General features: G+C 36.9%; 2 protein-coding genes and 1 pseudogene across 4 annotated transcripts; 1 reads left to right on the plus strand and 2 right to left on the minus strand.

Annotated features, from left to right (window-relative positions):
- Window positions 1–277: 277 nt before the first annotated feature.
- On the minus strand, window positions 278–2717 carry LOC121725664 (annotated as a pseudogene).
- An 8118-nt stretch (window positions 2718–10835) lies between these two features.
- Window positions 10836–13170, plus strand: LOC121725659 (golgin-45). 3 transcript variants are annotated; one of them, XM_042112694.1, is made up of 6 exons: window positions 10836–10940; window positions 11086–11579; window positions 11800–11937; window positions 12018–12079; window positions 12297–12681; window positions 12930–13170. In XM_042112694.1, the coding sequence occupies exons 2-6, from the start codon at window positions 11088–11090 to the stop codon at window positions 13071–13073; spliced, it is 1221 nt and encodes a 406-aa protein (XP_041968628.1). In that variant the 5' UTR covers window positions 10836–10940; window positions 11086–11087; the 3' UTR covers window positions 13074–13170. The 3 variants fall into 3 exon arrangements, with proteins under 3 accessions (XP_041968628.1, XP_041968626.1, XP_041968627.1); XM_042112692.1 differs by having other exon boundaries at window positions 10936–11006; XM_042112693.1 differs by lacking the exon at window positions 10836–10940 and adding an exon at window positions 10954–11011.
- A 4252-nt stretch (window positions 13171–17422) lies between these two features.
- LOC121725660 (protein CREG1) lies at window positions 17423–22020 on the minus strand. The gene is made up of 6 exons (XM_042112695.1): window positions 21888–22020; window positions 20442–20637; window positions 19219–19373; window positions 19008–19127; window positions 18694–18775; window positions 17423–17617 (listed from the first exon to the last, which is right to left on the minus strand). Exons 2-6 carry the CDS (start codon window positions 20632–20634, stop codon window positions 17469–17471), a joined length of 699 nt encoding a protein of 232 aa, XP_041968629.1. The 5' UTR covers window positions 20635–20637; window positions 21888–22020; the 3' UTR covers window positions 17423–17468.
- Between the last annotated feature and the right edge of the window lie 4031 nt (window positions 22021–26051).

Genomic DNA, 26051 nt, shown 5'->3' on the forward strand with positions numbered 1-26051 from the left:
TTTGTGTTTGGACTTAGTGCTAAGTGTTGTGACCTAGTGTTTAATGCAGTGTTAATAAAGTCTTCAAGAGAGTCACCAGGTCTTTCTCTCCAAATCCTCGAACCCTAGCACGTAACACTATTATAATCTTACAACAAAGGATTCTGGAAACATGAAAGTTTAAGGAAAGGTCGTGATAGGCCCCCTGCAAGCGCCATAAACAGCTGTCAACGGCTGCCGTTGACTGCCTTCGATACGTGCCGTCGACTGCCGCCGACACGTGCCGTTCGTCTGTAAGAAGCCTGAGAATTGTTTGATAATTTAAAATTTTAGAATGTCTGTAACTAAGTGTAATGTGATTTTATACACTTTTATAAGCTTTATGACTACATCATCATTCATCATCATCATGCATACTTAATATAATTTTATTTGAATGTCCTTAACAAATAGCTAATACAAGTTATCCCAAAGCGGGTATTGCCATAACGCCCATAACAAAACCAAGCAACCAAATGACCATAGTGTGTAATGGTGCTGAACTGCAAGCGGTGGGCCCGAATCCCACGCACGCCGCATACGCCAGTACATGCGGGATATGCGTCTGCTCGTATAGACCGCCGAATAGCGCGGCGTGCGGGCCCAGCGCGAAGACCGGTGCGTCGTCCGCCCCGTGCGTCTCCGAGCCGCGCGGTACCTCCGCATGCGACCGCCACGCCAACGTACCTGCATTAGTAAGTACAATGTTTATTACTCTGATTGATTAAAAACTAAGAAAACGTAACTCCCATTATTCAACCGTTTTGAATTATGTTCCTTTTCGCACACTAAAATATAGCTATTGCTATTGCAACGAAACGCTTACACTCACGAAACAAAGCCGTTGACATTATAATTGTCACTTCTATATTTACACAAAATTGTGTACCAAATACATGCATAAATTATGCATGTATTCGGGTCACATTTTGTAGACTCGTGGACTTTGACACAGTTCGTTGCTTATTGCCCATTAAAATTGTCCTAGGTTACGTCAATATAGGTACTAAAGACTTACGATAGTTTGTATCCTGCGTGACGTCTAATCGTTGGCCGTTAACCTGATCCCTCTGTCCGGGTCCGTTGGTGTACGAGATGGTCATGTAGGGCACGCCGTCGGTGTCGACCGAGCCGGATGGGCCGAGGATGTCGTTCCCTCGCAACGAGTAGCCGTTAAAGGCCATCACGTGGGCGTGGTCCGCGGTCACAGCCACCAGGGTGTCCTCTGTGACGAGTTCGGTAGCGCGCGCGACGGCTTCGCTAAATTCAATCGTCTCGTCCAACGCCAGCTCCACTTGATTGGTGTGGTGGGCGTGGTCGATGCGACCCCCTTCGACGAACAGGAAGTACCCGTTGTCGTTGCGGCTCAGCATTCTTATCGCCACTTCCGTGAGCTCCGCCAATGTCGGTTCCATCTCGGGATCTCCTACCAGGTGGTACGGTATGTGGGTCCCCTCGAATAAGCCTAGAATATACTCCGGAAGGGATTCGTTTGCCGCTAATAGCTGTTTGCGATTCCAGACGTACTCGTGGGTCACGTTCTGCGCCTCTTTTTCGGCGCACCACTCCCGAATGAGGTCCCGGCCGTCCGTGCGCAAGCCGGCAGTACCCTCTTCGTCGATCTCCGTCGTGGATCGGAACTCCCGCCGGCCGCCTCCCAGAATGACCTTGAAACGTTTACCGGGCTCGTGGTGCACGAGCTGATGAGCGATGTCGGGACATTTGGTGATGTCGACGTTTGCAGTTTTCACGTCTGCGTCGTTCTCCCAGCCGCGGTTGGCGGAGCGAGCGTACGCCCCCGCCGGCGATGCGTGCGGCAGCGTGCGTCACGCGAGTCGATGTCACAATACCTGCGAGAATAAGTCGCGTTATGTTATATTGGGTTTGTCAACATACATGGTAAATAAGATCTATTGTGATTTACCGATGTCTCGACCACTTTCCAGCATCCACGAAGCTATGGAAGTCAGATGCGTGTCTAGGTCCTGGGCTGCGGAACAATCGTGGCGGGGCACGGCGGCCGTCACACCGAGTGTACCGTAGTTGTTCTTCACGCCGCACAAATACGCCGTCGCCGTGCACGCGGAATCCGGAATTTGCGCGTTGACGCAGTAAGTCTGGAAATTCCAAGATAAAATAAATGGCACCTATGTAGCCGAAACATACGCATTACGCACCAACTAGTTCATTAACTATACCTACTTACCTAATTTGAAAATGTCTGTATTGATACCTAGTTAATACAACTTGCCTTTGCCAATCCGACAGCTGGAAAAGATTCAAATGAGAGTTGCGCCTCTTCCCCGGTCTCGTTTCGTCGCTGACCGAGAAGAGCTCGCGCAGCCGCTAGCGTCGGCACCGACATGCCGTCCCCGCGAAACAAAATAACGTTCCGAGCCCATCTACCCGGCTCCTCGGGTTTAACGTATTGGAGTCGCTTTTTGATCGCCTCATGAGCCTCCTTGTACCAAAACTCGGCAGTGCGCTCATCGTTGAATCTTGCTGGCAGCTTTCGAAGTATATTTACGTTTAATTCCGGATGGTATTCATCTTCAGCGTACGTTAAGGCTACACTCACGAGGAGCCAGACAGAACGATACACATGCATCGTACGCCTTGGCCGTGGCCCGTATCTTTTACTTTTCGTTCAATGACAATCCAGTTTATATCTTCAGTAATATTAATGTACTTAATCCCATTATCGCATTAAGAGGATACACCATGGGCTAGAGAAATTAAAAAAAAGTACGTGTAATATCTATAGCTGTCTCCCTTACCTTAAGCCTATACCGCAGAACGCGAAAGAGACAACTGCAGAAAATCCAGAAAATCAACAATTCGTTGTCCCCTGATTCCTTCTCCAAAACTTAACCGATTTAAGTAATTTTTTCATTAAAGATTAAAGAAATACTTGAGCTGTGTTGTGTGTAGTCAAATCTGTTTTATGGATGTTTGAACACAGCGGAAAATCTGGCCATTTTTTTGGGTTTTTGAACGTTCATATCTTATTTAATAATTAAATTATGAAAAAAAAAGAAAACATAGGGACATTGTATTAGTGGCCGTAGATATTCAGGAAAAAATTATAACTCTACTAGCATTATCCAGGGAGGAAACAGGGGAAAACGTTTGTATGGAAAAAGGGCGGTGTGGACTCCTCTTAATAGTCTAGACATTAGATGTCAATACATGATAATTGATAAGTGATAAAAATATATTTTTTATTTATATCTATAGTCTATCATCAATGGTTATTACCTATTTTATTTTATTCGGTATATTATGTAGGTAAGTATACCTAATTCATAACGTGATCATCGTAAAGATATCCTACTTTTATGTCTGGTCTCTACTACTACCTACTCAACTACTACTTATAGACTTACTATACGTATATAGAGCCTTTGGCAGCTATATACGTATAGTATATAGCTGCCAAAGGCTCGCTCGGCCGTGACGTGTTACGTCTTTCCGATACAGCGCGAGGCTGCTTACACACGCCGCAGCGGCAGCGGCGGTGCCGCTCTATTACTCATCCTTGTATTTCTATTTGCCCTTACATTACACACGACGGCGATACCGTGCCGCTGCCGCTGCGGCGCTTGTGTAAGGGCCCATAGAAATACAAGGATGAGTATTGCAGCGGCGTATGTGTAAACAGCCTTAGGCTGCAGAGTTCAGCCTCAAAATGAGCGGGCAGCAGGGCGGGAGCGGCGCGTTCCATTGTATAGATAGAGGCCTTAGTGTGGTCTCGCCATTAAAGTATAATACTTTAGGAGTGTCCGGCAATTGAAGACGAAATTCCTAGAGTTATCCCGAAGAAAATAAGATAAAAGAATCAGCTTTATACTTAGGTAACGAAACATAGGTCAACCATTAGCATGTTTGATTATACCTCCATAACTTTTAACTAACAGCAACCCAAACCCCATAGTTGGTTGTCGTTCTTATCTTTGAGCGCTTACAGACCAACGGCACGTGTTGGCGGCAGTCGACGGCAGCCGTCGACAGTTTATCATACTTGCAGTTGTGACGTACCGCGTAAAGGTAAGCGTCCAGTCGGTATTGTACGCAACGGACGTTTCGCATCAAACGCCGTCTGTCTTCAGCTCTTTGTATGATTTTTATATTTGAGTCACAACTCGCAGGCTGATCCCCAGAGTTAGACTCCGTACATCCATATAGGTTTTAAGATGGCTTTGTAGACAATAATTTTGTTCTCAAGTGATAACTTACTATTTCTACTAAGCATTTAATGTAGATCTCGGAATCTTGTATTTAATTCGATTCTTTTGGCTTGTATGTGGTTTCTCCACTTCAATCGACGTGTATACGATATGTGCATACGCATATATGTGCATAGTTGTTGTTGTGACTGGTGGACAATTTTCTCTTCTAAGAGTAAATGTGATGTGCACTGATTTTTGATTGCTTGCTTTAATTCTCCAATTTTTTTAACCAATTTTCTACCTTGTACATTTTTGTAATGTATTAGATGCTTCGTCTCTATCTTTATTTGTAGCTAATATGGCTGTATCGTCGGCAAAATCTGTGGTCGGCAAACTTTGCCCCGGTGACATCGGGAATCTGAGGTTTAGTTATAGGTGAATTAAAACTTTTTAATCGGGACTTAACGCGACTTTTTCAAGTAGTAATGCTACTACGAATACATACTTTTTCTCGACGTTTCGGCCGTGTTGCAACGGCCGTGGTCACGAGGGGTCACGTCAAAGTTTTAATTATAATGCAACGCGAAAGTTTAAAATGTTAAGTTATAGGTGTTTATCAAGTACAGATATGGCCCGAGGACTGATCCTTGAGGGACGCCTGCATTAATCTCATGGATAGATGACGTGCAGTCTCCATCCCTAACTTGGAAGAGCCGTGTGGTCAAGTAAGATTTAAGTAACAGGTAGTATATATGTGGTAGTTTGGTCTTTATTTAATACAGTAGCCCCTCGTGCCACACTTTATCAAAGGCCTACTGTATGTCTAGAAAGGCTGCTGAGCAATGTTCCTTTCTCTCCAAGGATGTTCAGCGGGGCTAAAATAGTTGCTTTGGAGAATCATATAATTAATCATAATATGATTAATTTTTAAACTCAACTTTGCGTGCAATTAATATAGTGATTCACTTAGATTAATGATTGGTCCCGCGAGCGGCGCTCGCGCGAATTAAATACTCAGTCGAGGTTTTGACTTAAAAAAAAAAAATTAGACCAACAGAGTTCTTACTACTAATTTAACAATCGAAAGAATCCCTTAACTAACTTAAGTCTACGTTTTTATATAACTAAAGTGCTGATGATGTGTTTGTCAGCTGTTCCACTTAGGAAGAGCTGACAAAGCTGATCTGGGCAGGGCTGCCACTCCTCCCCCCCCTAGAGAAAAATTATCCGAAGACGTAGAAACAGAGGAAGACGGCTTCGGAGAATTTTTTGTGCTAAAAAGATCTAAAAATTTATTTCTGAAAAACAACATAAGGAACATAACTAAACAAACTAAGGAACATAAATAAAACATAAATTTTTAGATCTTTTTAGCCCAAAAAATTCTCCGAATATACAAATAATTATCAAAATAGTTAATATACATAAAACCGTTGTCCAAATTCTTAAGTCACTATTAACACTATTATTTTCACTAATATATTTTACTTTCATATTTTGCACTAACTGTTTAACACTATCAAAATCAACTCCACGAACATCAAGCGAGGTATCTGGAGCTGGAACCTCCAACTGCACCTCCGGTAGTTGAACCGTGACGTCTGGCAGGCTACTGGATGTGGTGTTGGACACTTGCCCAACATAAGTATCGCCAATTGTTGTCTCGCAGTCAGGATCAGTGGCCAATATAAAAGTACCTTGCAACTTCGTCTTAGTTATTTGGTCTTTACAATTTTCTGTTATGATTATTTCCTTCATACTGAACAGAAGCCATTGGTTTGCAGCAATTCTATAAGTTCTACTGTTTTCTAAAATGATCTGGTGTGACTGGCAACTTGAAAAGTTATTTTTCAGTAGCATAATTTGTTCTATACAAGTTTCTTTGTATTGTGCCTCTTTGTCAGCGTCGCAAAGGAACATGTTGCTGTCTAATTCTTCACATGGACTTACTAGAGACCGATAGAGTGACTTATTCACAATAAGGTATGGAAATTCAGGAAAAATAATGGTAGTGCTTTTAGAAAGGAAATTATGTATAGGAATATGAATTATTTTATAGTATGTATAAGTGTTTCTATCTACTAATGGTACTTCTAAAATGAACACTAATCTATGCTGGTGAATATACGATTTTAAAATTATTGATCGGTCTAGGGCTGGCAAAGTATCATAGTTTGCTGGGTAAATTAATCGAGCATGTTTTTCGACATTTAATAAAATAGACAATAGTTCCGTCGAATTAATAATAGACTGATGGAGAGTATACAATTTACTATGATTGTATACTCTATAAGCGATTGATGTTTCTATTTCCATGATTATGCTGTAAATAGTGCGAAAATTATTTAGCAATTGATACAAATTATTCATCACTGAAATAAAGTTAAATAACGTAGTTTGATTCTTATGCAAAGATTGAATTTCAGTTGTTTAGCGTTAATTTGTTTAACATTAAAATCTTCAAGCTTCATCAAAAACAATTTTTATTCCTTTTTTCAAACATAACGTCATAGGCCTAGTAATCTTAGCAAATCCTTAATAAACTTTCTATAATAACCTATAAGACCAAGAAAACTTTTAATTTCAGTTCTAGTTTTTGGAAGGGGATATTTTAAGATAGCATCTATTTTATCAGTATTCGGCTTTAATCCTTCATTAGTTATCGTATGTCCCAAGTATAATACTTCCTTACGCAGGAAATGGGATTTATCTAACTGCACTTTAAGATTAGTCTGTCTAAATCTATCGAAAACTAGTTTTAATTTCTCTACATGCTCCTTTAAGCTAGTTGAAAATATAACAACATCATCAATATAAACTAAACAATGGATTCCTTGTAAACCTCTAAGAACATTATCCATTGCTCGTTGAAAAGTGGCAGTCGCTGTTTTTAATCCGAACGGCATTCTATTAAATTCATTCCTCATTTTTAGTCGGAATGCTATGTTTTACATCATTAGCAAAAGTTAAAGGAATATTTTCACAATAAAAAATGTCTTTATATGACTTGCAAAGATCATAAATAGCTTTCTTTTCTTCCGTATTCATATGATCGAGTTTAAGACGTTTTAAATTTTCCGTCAATAAATGTTCAGTATTATCTCTATCCCGGGTATAATTTACGTTACATTGCGAATTTACATGTACCTAAATTACTATCATAGGGCTGCACGATAAAGGGGCTAGTAATAGTTAAAATCATTTTTTGTGCCGTGCAGTTCTGTATAACAGTATATGCGAAACCATCTACACAGTTAACTAATGCCGTGGGCATCCTATCTCCTTCGCCAAATTGTTTATATTCTAAAATAGCTTCTCCATTTTGAATACTAGTGTTTTGAATTTAACTCTTAATTCTGAACGCGACGGCAACTCATACGTAAATCTAAATGGCGGTGAATAAACTATTGGTATACAAGTATTAGGCATTTTTAATAATTTATTTTTCATATCAATATTCGCTTCAATCTGATTTAACAAATCGCTACCTAATAGTCCATCGTAACGACTATCAACACTGTAAACGTAAAACTTATGACACTGTGGACTTTGGAAAATTTCTGGTAATTGAATAAAAATGACTTGATCGTGTTTACTCGCAGCGTGAGTACTAACTACTTCGAACGGTTCTGTTTTTAAAAATTCCTTAAAATATTTATATGCAACCTCTGGGCTAATAAAAGACCGGGAACTACCAGTGTCTATCATAAAAATGGAATTTAACTCTGGAACTTCTATGTACGGTAACGAATGAATACCTACTATTAGAATTTACATTTATCTTTTCTCGTCCCTTGAGGCTCGCTTGTGAAAATTTTCAACACTATCCATCGACTGGGATTGATGATGATTATTATTAAACATATTATTTTGTCCAAGTTCATAGTTATCGTGGTAATTATTATTTGTGCAGTTAATACGCCTTGAATTAGCAGTTCGCATTGTTACATCGGTGTTTGACCCCGAGTTAGGAATGTGCTGAAACTGCGGATGCATTGTTGTCGCCTGATGAGACGACTATCGCATTTGGCCGCAGCACCGGCGTAAACCGGCAAGTGGAAAAAGGAAGCCCCAGCGCCGGTGTCGGGCCGACTAGTCGAAAAACGCCCTTTCTTCGTGTGTTCAAGCTCCGAAGATTTTCCAAAATACAATTTTGTTACAAAGCGAAAACAGTGTGGACTGTGGAGTATTTTTCCGTCACCAAACGCTATGAGAGTCCACGTGAGAAACATTCAGCTCTGATTTCCCACAGGTCGTGCGCGGTATATTTTTACATAATATTGTACACTGTATGACTCAAGAAACGTATGACTATACATAATTATTATATAATTAATGCCTTTTTGCTTGATTTTGTCACTGACCTCTATAGGGACCGTGCAGAGCGATGACACTGCCACTAGTGACGAATAGCCGAAACTTTTACGAAAATTTTATTGACAAGCTCAAGTGACAAGTCAAGCTACGGAAAATTAAATGATTTCTTGAGAAATTTGAGTATTTTCAAGCATTGTTGTATTCCCGGATGTTCTAATACATAAGAAAAATAAAGGCAAATCGAACGATCTAAAATTTTACTATTTTCCTGCCAAAAGGATTCACATGCCATGGCTTATTGAAAAACGAAATGGATAAAAGCCGGTAAAACATACGTAAGTACTTAAAAAGTTCCATGAATGTTATGTGTAGACTCGTAAAAACACTGAATTTTGTAGATTATAACCGCAAATTCATTTAGATGAACACAATATGAACCTAACCTATAACCGTTGCTTCTTTCAGTAAACATCCAAACTGGCTTCCAAGTTCCATCTAAATTTTACATACCTATGCACCGCTCATTTAATTGGCCAAGATCGGAAAATCCTGTACACCCGGCATATAATATACCTACCTAAAATTTTTCCTGGAGAAGAAGATAAAAAAACTCTTTAAGAATTTCAAAGACATCAACTAGAATGCAACAAGTTGCATCAAAAGTAAGGATAATTTGGAGAAGTCCTGCCAGGAATTCAACACAGAGGCACAGAATATAATATAATAGTACTCCGTAATAGTGTTTATCTTGAACCATCTTCAACAAGATTCTTGTCAAAGTGTTGGTTCTCAATAGGATGATTCTTCAAGTAGGAAAACTATTAATAGTGCAGTCTTTGTGTGTTATTTAAAGAATACTTATATAGTGTTTGCACTGATGAGGTACACTAATTAAAAATAGTGACAGACAGTTGTAAAGATGGTATCGAGCGAATCGCAGAAGGTTGATGAAATAAAAGCATTTATTTTAGTGAACTTGTTTTATTTTATTAATCCACAAGCAGTTTCAGTAATTAGGTATTGTAAGTATTTTTGCATCTTCATTATTTTATTGCAATATTTATCAAGTTTTTACTTTCTATGCTGATGGATGCTACTAATTACTTTTTCAGATGTTTTTTTAGATAACTAGATAAGCTTTAAACATTTTTATTCACGCTTTCGTTCTTTGTTTACGGTTAGAAACCATCCATACTCAATATTATAAATGCGAAAGTTTAGACGTCTATTAGCACTTCACGCCCAAACAGCTGAAACAATTTTGCTGAAATTTGGCATGGATTTACTTTGAGCCCCGAGAAAGGACATAGGATACTTTTTATTCCGGGAAAATGTACGGTTCTCGCGCGATAAATGATTTTTGGCGCAACGGAGTTGCAGGCGTCATCTAGTCTTTTACTTTAATCCTTCGATCGCGGATTCTTGGAAATCTGTTGTTGTTCTCGCGGCCGCATGTGGCAACTTGGGAGTGTAAGTATTAAATCATTTTATAGTCTAAAACATATAAAAAACACTTTTAAACTAGCCGGGGTCAAAGAGAATGCGAAGCCAAAGTCACTCACAAGTTACATCTTTTACTCGCATTGTGTCGCTGCTGTCGAATTACGACGCCCTCTATAGTTTCTGCACGGTCCCTATAATACACTGGACAGGCGATCGCTATCAATAATATATTCCTATTTGAAAGTCGCCATATTGGCGCTGATTGCTATGTGAATGCAGTAGTGAGTGTACTTGGAACTACTATTTTGCAAATGGCGGTTGTCATTTTCTATACAAATTAGTTCACAGTACGCTCACCGCGTCGCTTCAAATCGGCATAAGAAACAGCTGTCATTTTGTACGGCATAAGTCATAACCTGTCCAGTGTATTATAGAGATCAGTGGATTTGGTACATACAGATCAAGGATGCTAATCTGCTGATGATTTACATTTAATATTTACTAATAAAAGAACATTATGTCAAAGTTAAGCGACATTAGGAGTTTTGTCGGGAATGTGAAAGAGTGATGTTGTGTTTTTGTATTATTTTCCTAAAATTGTGTTAATGGGATTTTTAATGTGTAATATTGGTAGGATATTAACCATTAGATATTCGTTATCGTGCACAAGTGTAGGAAAGTGATGCAATATCCAGAAACGAGCGAGCAACAATACTGTTTTCCCGCCATTTATTATACTTGACACCGGCCATAGCCGAAGTGCCATAATAATAAAAAAAAGTGACATTTACAATTTGACATTGACTGTTGACAAAGACAAATGTCAAATTTACCTTTTACAATTTACCTGCGTCTTGGTATTTGGTATTTTGCAAATAAATTGATTTAATTTAAAATATTTTAAATAATTCAATACAATAACCTCACAATAACTAGAATAATATAGAATCTTAATTAAATTTGAATTATTATATTGTCACATTCTTAAAAAAGGTTTAAAAACTATTCATTTAAAGTTATCAATCTAACATAAAATGGATTTGTTATCCTTTGATCTAAGTAAAGTATTTATCTTTTCATAATGCTTACGTATGCTGTGTTTCTTGCGATTGCTCATTCAAATGTCATTTCATTGCAGAAATGTTTACTAAAGCTAGAACTGCTGGAGATGGAATGGAATCTAATGAATGTGTTACCGAAAGTTCGGAACGATATAAACAAGTCATTAAGAAAGACCAAAAGAGAGAGGTTTCACTAACTGGTCGCCTTGTACAAGTTTTTCCTACGAAATTCATAAGTTCAGAGAGAACAAGCTCACAGATATATTCAAAAACCCCTAAGTTTGTTCCCTATGAACCTTATCCTGGTGCTGTTAAACCCATAATGGGTAAAACCCGTCCAAGAAACAAGAAATCAAGGAATAACATGGATATTAACAAACTCATCAGTCAAATGTCACAAATGAACACTGATATGACTGAATATAAACCAAGGAGTAAGTCCAACAAGGAAAATAAAGAAAACCTTTATGATGGTAAGAAATCAGACAGTGAAAACCAAATGCAAATTAGGCTTGATGAGCTACATAAAGAAAATGAATCACTAAAGGAGCAATTAAAACAACAAGTCCAGGTAATGTTTGATACCTATGTGGTTCATTCTTTTAAAGATACATAATTATATACAATATAAAAAATTGGCAGTTTCTATTGTCGCTACATATTTTGTTGGAAATACATCACCATTTTAATTTCATTGATGTCAGATAATTTAAATTTCTTCTATCATTTAGAAGCAAAGCAAACTTAAGTTTGTAAATAAAGTGTCTTGAAATTAAAATTGATGTTTCTAGGTAAACAAGGAACTTAAAACAATGTTAGTGGCATCAATGGGTGAAGATCTAGAAGTACAAGTCCAGTCTCTTAATGAGGATAAGAAACATTTAGCTGATGCCCTGCTCAACTCCTCCCAACATCTATCTACTCATCAGGTATATTTTATAATATTTTTTGTCTCATGATTATTCACATTCATTTAGGTTTCTTATTAAATATTAACTTTTATTTTTAGGAACAAACTGAATGGCTAGCTGGACAGTGCGAGGTGTGGAGAAGTAAATTTTTAGCTAGCAGGTAAGCTATTTCATCACATCAAATGAAATATTGGAAATCAATGAATACTGGAAGAGCAAATTTTTTTCTTTTTATGTAATTTCATATTGAGTCTTTATTAAAGTTCATAGTCGTCCCTGTTAAGAAGACAAATATTGGGGTGGTCCCAGTCAAAGAAAAGGTTAGGAAGGAAACCCTGCACTACACCATTATCTTATAAACATATTTTACGTTTCAGTTTAATGATAGAAGAATTAGCTTCGTGTAAAAAAATATTAAATGAGAAGACTTTGAAATTGGAACAGGCTATCAAACAATTACTTGATGAGCGGTGTAGAGTTAGGGAGATGACTACATGCACATACAAAAACCTATACCGCCTTCATGACAACTGGCTGGAGAGTATAGCCATAGCTGAGTATATGGGAGCAAATAAAGTTTCCCCTAGACCGATTGGTAACCTTAACTTTAATACTTCAATACCACATTCGGCGAATATATTGGATATAGCATCAGTAAATTTAAAGTTATCTGAGAATATATCTAGCTCAGTTGAAAAACAAGATGTTGGGCATTTGGACGGACTAGTGACAACTACAGAAGCCGAAAAATTTGCAGAAGAGGTATGTTATGAACTTATTTCGCTTTGTTAAGATTATGTAAAGTAGATTCTTATATTGTATAGTATATTATACAAAAAAAAATAAGAGACAAAAAAATGCTAAAAGGAGTTGTGACCTTCATTTTGATAAATACTGTAACTGCTTTATTAAGTTTCCAAATTCCAAATAATATTTTATGGTAGTACAATTTTACTTGGAAAACTTAAGTTCCCAAAAACCATTTCGAGTCATATTTAATGTTATTTCAGGCAATGGCAATGCCAGTAGACGTGAAGAAAGTGAACGAAGATCCTGTTAACGCATTGGTGCATCACGCTTATAACAACAGCTCCAATGTTACGCCACCAGTAGCATCCTGCGCTCATTGTAATGGAAAAGTCCAATTACTGTAAATAATAATAATTATTATATGTACTATCAGAGAAATAGATTCATAGGCAGATGATGGACCTTTCGTAGTTTGGTTGAGCTATGTCAAACCCAGCGGAATAGAAAAACAAAGGCCTGAGCAAGAGAGATGTCACTATGGTGGTAAAAAGAGACGTGTGATACATGACAGGAGCACTCTTTTTTTTTGCCTCACGTTGACAATTTAATCTCATAGAAATCATGTTCAATCATGCTTGTGTAAGTGTATACGTATTACGTACACATATTTTTACACACAGATGAAACCAATTTCGGTTTCGTTTGACAGCTCGAGATTGTTGCTCTATTCTGCTAGGTATATTAACTTTATGCTATCAACAGATCACGACTTATCTTGAATTGACATTATTTGACCAAACGACGTAGGTCCGTCAACTGCCTATAAATCTATTTCTTTGGTGGTATTTTTAATACGGCTTTGATAGGGATTTTATACAGAAAATAATAAATTGGTATGGTCTTTATAAACTTAAAGAATAAATCATAGAGTACTAAAAGTTTATCATATTTATAAATCTTATAACTCACACAATACTGCCAAATGTTGGGTTAAATATTTAAATCTGAATTTAACAATACATCCTATATTACAAAGCACAAAATTTGTAGATAAATAAAACTTTAAAGTAATAATGGTGCTTATTTCGATCTGTATGTTAAATATTTGTATTATAAGAATAATAATAATAATTATTACTTGTATCTTTTCTCGAAAGCAATATATTTTAGGATGGCGAATTTGCTTTTTTTACACACTTCATAATATAATATTGTAGGATAGGCATTAGGCATATTTAAACACAATATATTTTGCTTAGATAAACTTTTCCTTTATATTGCTTTCAAGAAAAAAAGCTTATCAAAGCAATATACTTTTCCTACAGTTTAAATATAAAGTGTGTAAAAATAGCAAATTCGAAATCCTAATGCTGCGTTTCTATGATTGCCAAGGCTTAACCAGCGTCCACAACTACAACCGTGTAAAGAGAGTATCTGGCTTGGCTTGCGTGAGCTTGTGGACGCCGCGCTTGTATCAGTTTTTGGACACAGAAGGGCGCTTGCGGCAAACGCGCGCGACGCTTTCAGAAAGGTAAAACGTAATAGCCGACACAAGTTCGGTGTCCGCCATGCTTGGATGTACGTAATACACTGACGCATTCACAAGCGTGTAAACGAGTTCCAAATGGCAAGCGAGATTTGTGGACGCTTGTGCCTTGTGGGTGCTTGCCAAGCCTTGGCAAACATAGAAACGCAGCATAAAATGTTTGGGTTGTAATTTGTATGATAGATACATATTATTATAAATACTACGGGCCTGTTTCACCACTTCCTGATAAGGCTATCCACCAATTAACTTGACAGATCAAGTATGGAGAATCTGTCAAAAAAGTAAATAGCCTATTAGGCACTTTATCAGAAAGTGGTGAAACAGGCCCTTAATATGGATAATGTATTAATGAATTAATATTTAAAACCTATTTCTTTCTATTTTATTTCGTTGTTATCTATATCTATACTAATATTATAAATGCGAAAGTATCTCTGTCTGTCTGTCTGTCTGTCTCGCTTTCACGCCAAAACTACTGAACCGATTGTAATAAAATTTTGTATACAGATAATCTAAAGCCTGAGAAAGGACATAGGCTACTTTTTTACTGGAAAAGGGGGTTGTAAGGGGGTGAAAATGTGTAAATTTGGTCAAATTAAGTTAGTTCCAAAAACTCAAAATAGATGGCGCCAAGAGTCCCCTAGATCGCGCTATTGCTTGCTCATGCGTATTTCTATAAGAGGTGGTACCATGTTATGCTAGACATTTCGATTCTTTCGATTGTTGTACACGTTCTATACTAATATTATAAATGCGAAAGTATCTCTGTCTGTCTGTCTGTCTCGCTTTCACGCCAAAACTACTGAACCGATTGTAATGAAATTTTGTACACAGATAGTCTAAGGCCTGAGAAAGGACATAGGCTACTTTTTAACTGGAAAAGCGGGTTGTAAGGGGGTGAAAATGCGTAAATTTGGTCAAATTAAGTTAGTTCCAAAAACTCAAAATAGATGGCACCAAGAGTCCCCTAGATCGCGCTATTGCTTGCTCATGCGTATTTCTATAAGAGGTGGTACCATGTTAAGTCCGATTTTCGATTCTTTCGATTGTTATACACGTTATTACCTAAGAACTCACCTACCAACTTAGATGTCAAATTCAAAAACAACAGCGCCAAAACTACTGAACCGTTTGTAATGAAATTTTGTACACAGATAGTCTAAAGCCTGAGAAAGGACATAGGCTACTTCTTACTGGAAAAAGGGGTTGTAAGGGGGTGTTTATGTGTAAATTTGTTCAAATTAAGTTAGTTCCAAAAACTGGAACAGATGGCGCCAAGAGTCGCCTAGATCGCGCTATCGCTTGCTCATATGTATTTCTATAAGAGGTGGTACCATGTTGAGTTAATATTTCGATTCATTCGATTGTTTACATGTTATTAAATAACTTACGTACCAACATAGAAATCAGAAACAATTTCCTACCAATAATAAATACTAAATAGTTTATGGCCTATGGGTATTGGCTATTGGGCAAAGCTAAAGTTGTGTAATGCATTATGCAGCTAAGTTGTGTAAAGCTAAATAAGCTTTAAAAGGTATAAAAAAGTTTAATTAAAAAAAATCCTATTATGTGCACACTACACGGCTGTTTTGGGTATTTTGATTTAAGGGGTACCAGGGTTTTAAAAAGCTTTTGACACCAATTTTATTGACACCGCGCGCTATAAACTGAAGTCCACGCGAACGAAGTCGCGGGCAACAGCTAGTTGTATATAAATTTTACGAACATATTAGGTATATTAAATTAATCTCCTCTTGCGATTTTTTTTATTTTTTATTATTTCTGTAACTAATAAAAAGCGTTGAAACGCTATATTCATAAAATAAGCATTATGAATAAGTTGGGTGCAACTCTGGTGCAACTTACTTATTATTGTACCATCGAAGAAATAGTAATAGTAATATCTATGGACGCTTCACACCACGTCAGTCTGGCCCCGTGGTAAGTACCTGAAGGACTTGTGTTACGGGTACCAGACAACGGAAATATATTTAATACTTTTATACTATACATATATTTAAGATTTTTATTACATGATACACATATTTAATACACATCCAGACCCGGGAACATTAAAAACCTTTTGTTCCTTCGGCGGGATTCGAACCCGCGACCCCCGGCTTGAGCTACCAACAGCCCACCAACTGAGCCACAGAGGTCGTCAAATTTATTCATAGGCAGTTGATGGACCACCTCATTTGGTCCGGCTTAAGCTTTATGGGCTTAAGTCAATTCAATGTGAGTTGCCGGCCGGAAACACCGAGTGTGAACCAATCAGTGAGGCCCATTCACGGATGGACTGCACGGCAGTCCTGCCGTGAATGGGCCTCCTTAAGGTGACCAAATTACTTAAAGATAGCATTCGAATCAAGACGACCGCGACGAGAGACCACGACTCGAGACTGCGACCGGCAACCGGTCGCGGGGCGACAGCTATATACCTACGAATCTACGCGACCGAGTCGTGCGACCCATACGAAACTCGTAAAAATTTCGTCTTCGTGCGAAGAAAACGCATACATCTCGTGTCACGTGTGTCTAAAAATTGTCGTGGCGACAATTCCACTTCCTTTGAAGTGTATGAACAGAGCCTTAAGGCATCCATTACACGGTAGGTTTTGGTGTCAGTTTTACCACATTCCCGCTCATTGCACGCGTTTTACGCGCGAGTAAGGAAACGCGTGTAGGGTTAAATGTAGCTCTAGTATCTCGAGTACGCGCGTTTACGCGCGTGTGACTGATGGATAACCTACCGTGTAAGTGCGTGACAGACGGTTGCATGAAGTTGATTGACGAAAATCTGGATATTTTGCTTTATGCAACCATCACTCATTAGTCACAAATTTTGAGTGAGTGTTGTCACATCTGACAAAATAGGAAAAAAATTAGAAACGTATACCTGATTTTTTTTACTTTGACTGACAAAAAACTGAAGAGAATTGAGTGACCGTCTAATACCAATTACCATTCGTCAGTCCATCAGTCAAACATAATTCATGATTGACGGAATTGACTGTCGCTTGAGCGTGTAATGGATGCCTAACGATTTTCGAAATAAAGGCGCGGTCTTTTCAAAAATGATGATGTTGCAGAATTTACAAATTACAAGAAGCTAAGAGGTGCACTTAGGTATCTTCAGAACTAGTAATTATTTTATGGAAAATAAAACGGCCTTTAAGTAACAAAATATATTCCTCATTTTACATTTTTATACATTTAAATCTAAGCATATTTTTTGTTAAATGTGTTACCGCAGTGTAACCCCAAGGCTTGTAACATCCATCGTCGTATAGTTGTAGGCCAAATAATCCTTCACCGGAACATACTTGGCTCCCCCAAACCAATCCACCATCGCGATTTGGGCTATTTTCAACTTAGCGACGAACCAGTCGTGGTCTGAAATTATATTGACCTTATGACATTGTTTATCATTTGCATGTACTTACATAACAAAGCAAAAATCGGCGTTTATCATCAAACCTAGATATTATAGAATAAAGAATCAAACATGATGCAACAAATACGATAAAAATTATCAAGATTGTTGCAATAAATCAATAATTATTTTATTATTAAATACTTTTAATAATAAAATATTTTACTCTAAAAGTACAGTCAGCTACATATTCTTAGAAATATTCTCGTAAATTTTTTTTAAATCGATTTTCAAACGGCGAAGTAATCGTTGAACATAAATGTTCATCGATTACTTTGCCGTTTTTTCTTTTGTCTTCACCTTCTCCTTTTTTGGAAGTCGGTTAAAATTTCGCACCACGAGCTTCGAGGTGTTGTCAAAAATGTTGCGGAAAAATGGCGGGCTATTTCTTCGTAATCGGCTTCGCACTCACTTTTTTGTTTCTATGTATCGAGATTCGAGTGTTAAAGTACTACTTAAATTAATTTGTAATTAATACAATGCACCTGTTCCTTATATGTTGCATTAATAATTGTTGATGTCTCTTATTACTTTACGACAAAATCTTGAATACCAATGCAACAGCTGGCTGTCTAGACTTATTAATCTACCTATGTTTGTAGAATTGTAGATGCAAACAATTATCGACGTCGATATTACTAATCCAATTTATCTTTTAGAAAAAGATAAATGAGATTTTATTTTTATCTAAGTATGTAATTTGTTAGAGCTGTGAAATTCGAGAGATAAAATACTAGAAATTCAAAGTTACAGAAAAATGCATACCTATAGTTACCTATATTTCACTTTTTAGGTGTTCAAAAGTACGTTTTCGTGTTTGTGCTTTGTGATACGTAAGTAGATTTTACTGAGTTCAGACTTCAGGGATACTACGTGGTTTGACGGATAATAAGGATTTCCTTATTATTATTAACATCTAAAGCGATATATCAGCTGTTTTTATTACCTACTTTAGAAACGAGAAGGAATATACCTATTACCTACTCGATAAAAGACAGGTCCTTACTTTTATGGTGGATTAGGATAAGAAACAAACCTGGTGGATAGTTAGCCATGTCTGGGTGCCTTTCAAACAAAGCTCCTTTCGCGAAATTATACTCCGGCGTTCCTTCCTTGATCTGTAAATAAACGGGTCGTTAGATAAGAAAGGTCTCTGTTAAAGTTTTAAGAACAAAAGCGACTTATAAATTATCTTTTGTTTGGGTAAACCTTATCAGTATTTAGATGATAAAGCGGACGTGATGATTTGAACGTATTGGCATTATCTGCTTAAAATGTTAAGTAATTGCAAATCTACACAATATATTATTAGGTCACGGTTAACAAAAGTATTGAACAAAAAATGTATACCTTCTTCATCTTGCCCGAAAGCATGAGTCTAGTGCATCTAGGGTCTTCCGGGTCCCAATTCTGAGTATCGCAGTATCTAGTCTCTTCCAATGAAACGAGAACTGTGGCGCGGCTGTTTTTCTGTAAAAAACCCAAGTGGAAAATGATTTATCAGCATAACTAGATGACTTATAAGAATTTAATATCATAAAGTATTAAATTATACATTTACCGTCAAATCACGAGCAGTGAAGTCCAGAGGTGACATGTAGAAGTATGGAACACCAGTAGAATTTGCTAGTGAGCCATCAACAATAGATTTAACATTTGAAAACGGGAATCCCTCGATCGCTGGTAGCGTGGATATCGTAGCGATAGAAGCCCATGCTGCAAAATTAAATACCTAAATAAATATAGCTTACCTTATGCATAAAGCGATAATCTATAGTAATATTATAATTCTGCAGTTTGTTTGTTTGTTTGAACGCGCTAATCTCAGGAACTACTGGTCCGATTTTAAAAATTCTTTTACTGTTAGATAGCCCATTTATCGAGGAAGGCTATAGGCTATATTTTATCACGCTAAGAGTAATAGGAGCGAAGAAATGGAGGAAAAAATGGGGGAAAAATAATTTGAAAGGGCTTATTTGAACGCGATAATCTCAGGAACTACTGGTCCGATTAGAAAAATTATTTCAGTGTTAGATAGCCCATTTATCAAAAAAGGCTATAGGCTATATTTTATCACGCTCAAACTTATAGGAGCTAAGAAATAGAGGAAAATGTGGAAAAAATGTGGGAAATTAATAATTATATGAAAGGGCTTATTTGAACGCGCTAATCTCAGGAACTACTGGTCCGATTTGAAAAATTATTTCAATGTTAGATAGCCCATTTATCGAGGAAGGCTATAGGCTGTATTTTATTACGCCATGACTAATAAGAGCGAATAAATAGAGGAAAATGTGGAAAAAACGGGGGGAAATTATTTGAAAGGGCTTATTATCTTAAGAACTACTAGAGCAAATTTTATGTTATTTGGCAAACATGAAGAATAGACCACGTGAAGGGACATAGGCTATTTTTTTTGCGGAAAAATGTACGGTTGCGTGAAATTCTTAAATTACGCAATCGAAGCCGCGCGGAATATCTATATATTATAATAAAATCGTAGGAAAGTCAATTCTGTACATTGAATATTTTTGTTCAATAAATAATACTTGGGATGTGATCTACTTTGCTAACGCGGACGAAGTCGCGGGCAACAGCTAGTGTTTTAAATATTAACAATAATTCAATTTTTGGTAAAATTTACCTAAGTAGAAGATTTTTTCCTTATAAGGTACATATTCTTGAGTTTTACCTTTAAGGTAACATAAAGGTCGTACAAAATACCGACAGACATATTTTGTGCCCTTAAACAGCCCTGAACTTCAAAAGAATTCAATGACTTACCAGAGTTGTGCAGCACATATCTTGCCATCTGAACTAACTTAGTGTGATCAGGTGGAGCGGGGGCATTTGTAGCAATCTCATTCGTCTTCAGCTGTTCATATTGTCTGTGATGGCTGCTCCGGCGCTCATCGTGCCATTTGCACTCGCCGTACAAGTTGAGCAGACTCAACGATAGTATTAGCACCTTCCACATGGCCTGGTAGGAAATAATAATTATTTATTTTTGAATGAAACATATTACAATTTAGAGTTAAAACTATCAACAATGCTAAAATACAATTCTAAGTGTCTAGCACGTGAATAGGTAATTTGTATGATCGTTTACGTCTGGTTACATCTTAAATTATCTCAATCACTTACAGACTTCATTTCCGAGGAATAAACTTTCAGAGGAATCGCTAAGAAGTGAGAACTCATACATTGGTTATAACTTATAAAATAACCAGAAAAGTTATACCTACCATGTTATACCTACATTAATTATTATTGAGTCTAAGTAGGAATCAAAATGACCCTTGACCCTCCTGGCCAGGCCCAGACAGGTAATTCTGTATCGTCTCGTATCGTCGGTGTATATCATATTATACTCGACTTCCCCAAATAATGTAACTAGTACATAAGGGGTTAGAATAATAATTATATTATGTTATAACTTGTACATAGGTAGGTTAAGCGTGTCTTTATCTTATCCCCTTTGACCTAACCCATTTGGCTTAGTCAATAAGATACTTAATACAAATTATAATATCTAATAATAATTAATATTATACATTGTAAGACCACTATATACGTCCACTCATACATTGGAAGATTTTCGTAAGTATACTGAGTTTACAGTAATAGATGGTATGAGTCGACTTCAAATGTTGTGTTTGCCAAAACACGTATTAGGCTGTTAGCCAGAAGTGAGTTCAGGAAAATACACAAATAACTCTACCTAAAATATCCATAGAAGCTAAAATACTTGAATTGTAAAACAACATTTTACCAAGTATGAACCATAGAGGTGGGCAAATGGGCTGACAGATCGCCTTATGGTAAGCGGGAAAGATGCGTAGCTCCTGTATCTATTTTTTATTTAATTTAGAAGTTTTAAATTGAAGATAGATTAATAGTTTGAGATCTATGACAAATCAATAAAATAGACTTAGCATAATATGAATCATAGGAAATTAAGCATTAGATCTCTTATTATTCAATAAGTTACATACAAAAATAAACCGGATTAAGCGCTTTCGTATACAATAAGAAATAATTATTATGGCACTTGATATTATTATACAACGTAGTACTGAGTACGTGCTAACTATGCAAAAAATATTCAGCTTATTTCAGTTTTTATAAATATTTATTTATTTTATTGTAAATAAATTACTGACTCTACAATATTTATGCAATAAAATTAAGATTATTATCTACTTCAAAAACGAAGTACGGTTTGCTTACCTGCTCAAATATATGGAGCACTTTTAAAAAATAAAAATTCGACACAAAATTTTTAAACGCACTGTACTTCCACGGTCCACCCGGTCCACCGCAACAAGTCGCAAATGCGAAACAAAAACTGCGAAATCACAGGAAGTCTCACGAGCTTGCTCACGAGTGACGTCAAATGTCAAATAAATGTCAGGCAAGAGACGACAGATGTTTCACCACAGAATAAAAATATATTATACGGGCGACAAACCACGGCAAGAAACAAAGGAAAATTACTAATAACAATAAGGTAGAACCTAAGTTCACTAGTCAGTAGTCACTACTTTGGACACTGAAAGTTAATAATTAGTGAATCAGAAATCATTCGTTAATTGAGTGGTTAGAGGCGAATGCCGATGCACGTACACGCAATACTTATTATCATCGGTTTTGCTTCAAAACTATCGCGTACTTGACCTACTTGTAACCTGTTAGTTGTTACATATACTTTTATTTCATTGGTTTTTCGTAAGTGTTAATATAACATGATAATATTCATAAAATCATAAATCATTTAAATAAGTAATAACTTTAATGCTGCGGCCGCACATGCGTAGTGCTTCGTGAATCGTGCTTGAGACGATACCATTGGACGATGTGTGTGTGACGAAGCGACGATAGACGCATGAGCGGCCGCGACTGCTAGCACATATAGGACGGAGAAGCAAGTTGAGGTAGGTACCTAAGATTCACTGCAAGCGCTTGCGCTGTTTCGTTTTTCGAGTGAGTGAGTTTACCGGAGGCCCAATCCCCTACCCTATTCCCTTCCCTTCCCTCCCCTACCCTATTACCCTGTTCCCTCTTAAAAGGCCGACAACGCACCTGCAGCTCTTCTGATGCTGCACTGCAAGTGTCCATGGGCGACGGAAGTTGCTTTCCGTGACCCGTTTGCTCGTTTACCCCCTTATTTCATTTAAAAAAAATTCAATCTAACCGCTATAAATCGCGAACAAAAAGAGCAAATTAACAAAAAGTTTCGGCGCGGCGCAAATAAAAAGTAACATTTCCGACCTTCGTTATGATGTCGATTGATGTAACCGGCATCTAAGTAGCATTGGAACTTACTCGGTCAAGAGTCAAGTTTATCATATCTGCACGTAATAATATCGCACCTACGGTGCTATAACGTCACTTATGTATCTAACGTATTTTTTCAGGAGAAGCGTTTGAAAATTGAACATCCTATTAAATTGTATAGTATTACTCGACTAAAAAAATAAGTTGATAATATCTAAAATAAACTATTAAACCTTACTTTAACATAAAAGCAAACATTTCACTGTTTACTGTTATGAAGATATAAACGTCTAAAAATTACAACCCTCGCAGAAGTGACGTTATGGGTCTAGAAAATAATTTATCGGTCAATTATGTCAAAGCAAATAAAACACGTCATCATGCATTTCTAAAAATATTTATTCAAATAACAAAAAAAAGTAACAAAATTTCTGAATTCTAAATAGTAACTTTTATACTAATCAGACTTTTTAATGGCAGATTATCTTCTTACTATCTAAACTTGAACAATCGTCCCCATTCCAAATTAACCAGGGGGTTAATTTGGAATTGGGAATCGTTCAACATCTTCGTAATTGCAATTATCCATAGAACTTAACTATTGATTAATCTATGAATCACAGTCATTGTACCCTTATTTAAATATAATTAATAAATGAATCAACAGTAGGTATCACATACCAATTACTTCACTTATCCTAGACCTACTAAAAATAACTGTTTACTTTAAACTTAGAATCACAGGCTTGGTAAAGCTTAAGGTAAAATACAAAAATTAAATTAAATCATTATAAAAACTTTCATAGTATCTTGGCACAAGATTAGCTTCCAATAATTGCAATAAATCACGCTTTTTACGTTCTGAAATTGGTATTTTGTTGTTGTAAGCTTGCTTCAATGTAATTTCGTCTATTTTTCGATTGCCTCTATTGCCGCGTAATTTTTTGGGTTGAAGAATAGCTTTTGCTTCCTCCCAATTATCCGTTTTGTATGTGGTTCGATAATGGTAATTTTCAGAATTTTTGCTAAATTTAATACTTTTGATATCACCGGTCTTGATAACACGATCATTGACATTTTTCGCCATATTAAAGTTTATGTTCTCTTCAAGTGCTTTCAAATCGAAGAAATCGTTAAAGTTCATTTCGTTTACTACAAACGGTTTGCCAGTTTTTTTGGCCCCACGGATAAGGGAAATGTATTGATCGGGTACATAAATACATCCAGCATTTTTGGCTCTAGTCACAGATTTTTCTATTACAGAGTGAGCTGCATCACCTTCGTTCTGCGTGTGGCCTCGAATCAAAAAGTTGTGTTGAATGGAGTTAATATTTAAGCGAGTCACTGCATAGTAGTACATAGCAAAAACAAATCTATTTTTTTGCTGACCACAGCAATTGTCAGAGTAAATAATGACATCGCAGCCTGGTTTTTCGAATGCAATCTGTTCTAAGTATTTATACACACACGACCCTATTTCAATGGCTCCTCTATTGGCCAACCCTTCGTGCCAAAAATAACAGGTGGTTTCTTGCTTGTTTGCATTAGATATAGTTAAATTATAACAATTCAGTCTTGATTTGTAGTAAAAAGAGCTTGATTTGCCAACAGGGCATGGTAACACCGCTTGTAAGTCATAGGTGAAAACAATTGTGTTGTTATTAGGTTCATGACATCTTTTCATATCCCTTTCTTTCTCAAGTCTACTTAAGCTTTTTTCTTCTTGATGCAGTTTGAAACTATCACGTAATTTATTTTTTTCTTCTTCAGAGGCATTTTCGTATGCTTCACACTCATCGCACCGATCTTTTTTAGGTTTAAAAAATCCAATGTTAAAATCTTGGTTGAAAATTCGTGAGTAAGCGTCGTAGTTCACAATAGGCTTGTTCTGTTGTTTCTGACTTTCTGAATAATTTCTATGTAGTTCTGCCACTGTCAAACCCCCATCAATAAATTGTCTGCTAGTACTAGCCCTGAGATAGTGACTCTCAATCCTTGGAATTGATTCGATATGATCCTTTACTGCTTGTATAACTTCAGGTCCCAAGGTACATTGTTTTCCGTGTTTTCCTCGTTGATCAGGTGGAATGAAACCATCATTCTGAGCTCTGCCGTCGATAACAGTCCGTATAACCCGTTGTGTGATACCCAAAGTGTTAATGAGAAAAGTTTTACAGACGCGGATTTCTTTATTCTCATTCAGCAAGTAAAATGCGTTGTTTGCTTTTCTGTCATACCTTTTGTCAGTCTTTATGCGGCGGTAAGCACATTTTAGTGGTCTTGTACAGGTGTTTAAAAAACCCCGTTGCCTCTCTAAACTCTCCAACTTCCAGTAAGACTCAAAGATTTCCGTCCTTTTTTGTTCAGTAAATTTAGCAGCACAGGACAACCGACATTTAGTTGTACATGTAGGTCCTATTGTTTTACTTTGATTTAGTTTTTTGGTTTTTATTGAGATATACGTTTTTCCAGAGTTTTTCAATCGCTTAGCAACATTTTTTTTCCAGTTCGTTGGATTACGCGTACGCTTTTTGCCTCTCGGTTTAGTTATCGTTTCCGCTGGTTGGTTATACTCGTGAACTAGACTCTCATTATTAGAATTATTGTTTTCTGCAGGAGAATCACTGGAACTGCTACTAGAGCTACTGGAGCTACTGGATGAAGACGATCTTGAACGAGGGCCAGGCCTGTATTCATCTCCTGAATCAGTGCCGGAGAAATCGCCTGTTTGAAAGTCGATACCCTCTTGTTCATACGATTTATTAGTCGCAAATAAAATAGATGGAGAGGTACCGTGGTTCTCGAAGGTAGTGTCATGCTGCTCTGGAGTAGTTATTGTTGGGTCTTCTAGGTTGGATGGTGATACTGGACATTCGGAATTTGTAATAGACAATGCATTTTCTGTTTCTGAATAAGGTAACATTGTAAAATTGGCTAAATTTTGAACTTCAATCGAGTTTTTGTTGCCATCAGAAAGTGCAAGTAGCACTAGGTGTTTGCCGCGTTGGTTCATTCTAAAAAAAAATACAAAATAATGATAATAAATAGGTGCTCAATAAAAAAATATGATAACGATAAATTATTGACTGATTTTTTTATATCAAAAACAATAATCCT

Source organism: Aricia agestis, chromosome 3, assembly GCF_905147365.1.
Source record: "Aricia agestis chromosome 3, ilAriAges1.1, whole genome shotgun sequence".
Taxonomy (NCBI): Eukaryota; Metazoa; Arthropoda; class Insecta; order Lepidoptera; family Lycaenidae; genus Aricia; species Aricia agestis.

What these genes read in the sequence shown, in the direction of transcription:
- LOC121725659 (XM_042112692.1), top strand. Translation starts at nt 10,982, where the DNA reads ATGGATTTGTTATCCTTTGATCTAA. An exon ending in AATTAAAACAACAAGTCCAG is followed by an intron (nt 11,580 to 11,799) that starts GTAATGTTTGAT and finishes TGATGTTTCTAG; the next exon opens with GTAAACAAGGAACTTAAAAC. An exon ending in CCGAAAAATTTGCAGAAGAG is followed by an intron (nt 12,682 to 12,929) that starts GTATGTTATGAA and finishes ATGTTATTTCAG; the next exon opens with GCAATGGCAATGCCAGTAGA.
- LOC121725660 (XM_042112695.1), bottom strand. Translation starts at nt 20,634, where the DNA reads ATGTGGAAGGTGCTAATACTATCGTTGAGTCTGCTCAACTTGTACGGC. An exon ending in TCACTGCTCGTGATTTGACG is followed by an intron (nt 19,128 to 19,218) that starts GTAAATGTATAA and finishes GGTTTTTTACAG; the next exon opens with AAAAACAGCCGCGCCACAGT. An exon ending in TTTCGGGCAAGATGAAGAAG is followed by an intron (nt 18,776 to 19,007) that starts GTATACATTTTT and finishes GTTTATTTACAG; the next exon opens with ATCAAGGAAGGAACGCCGGA.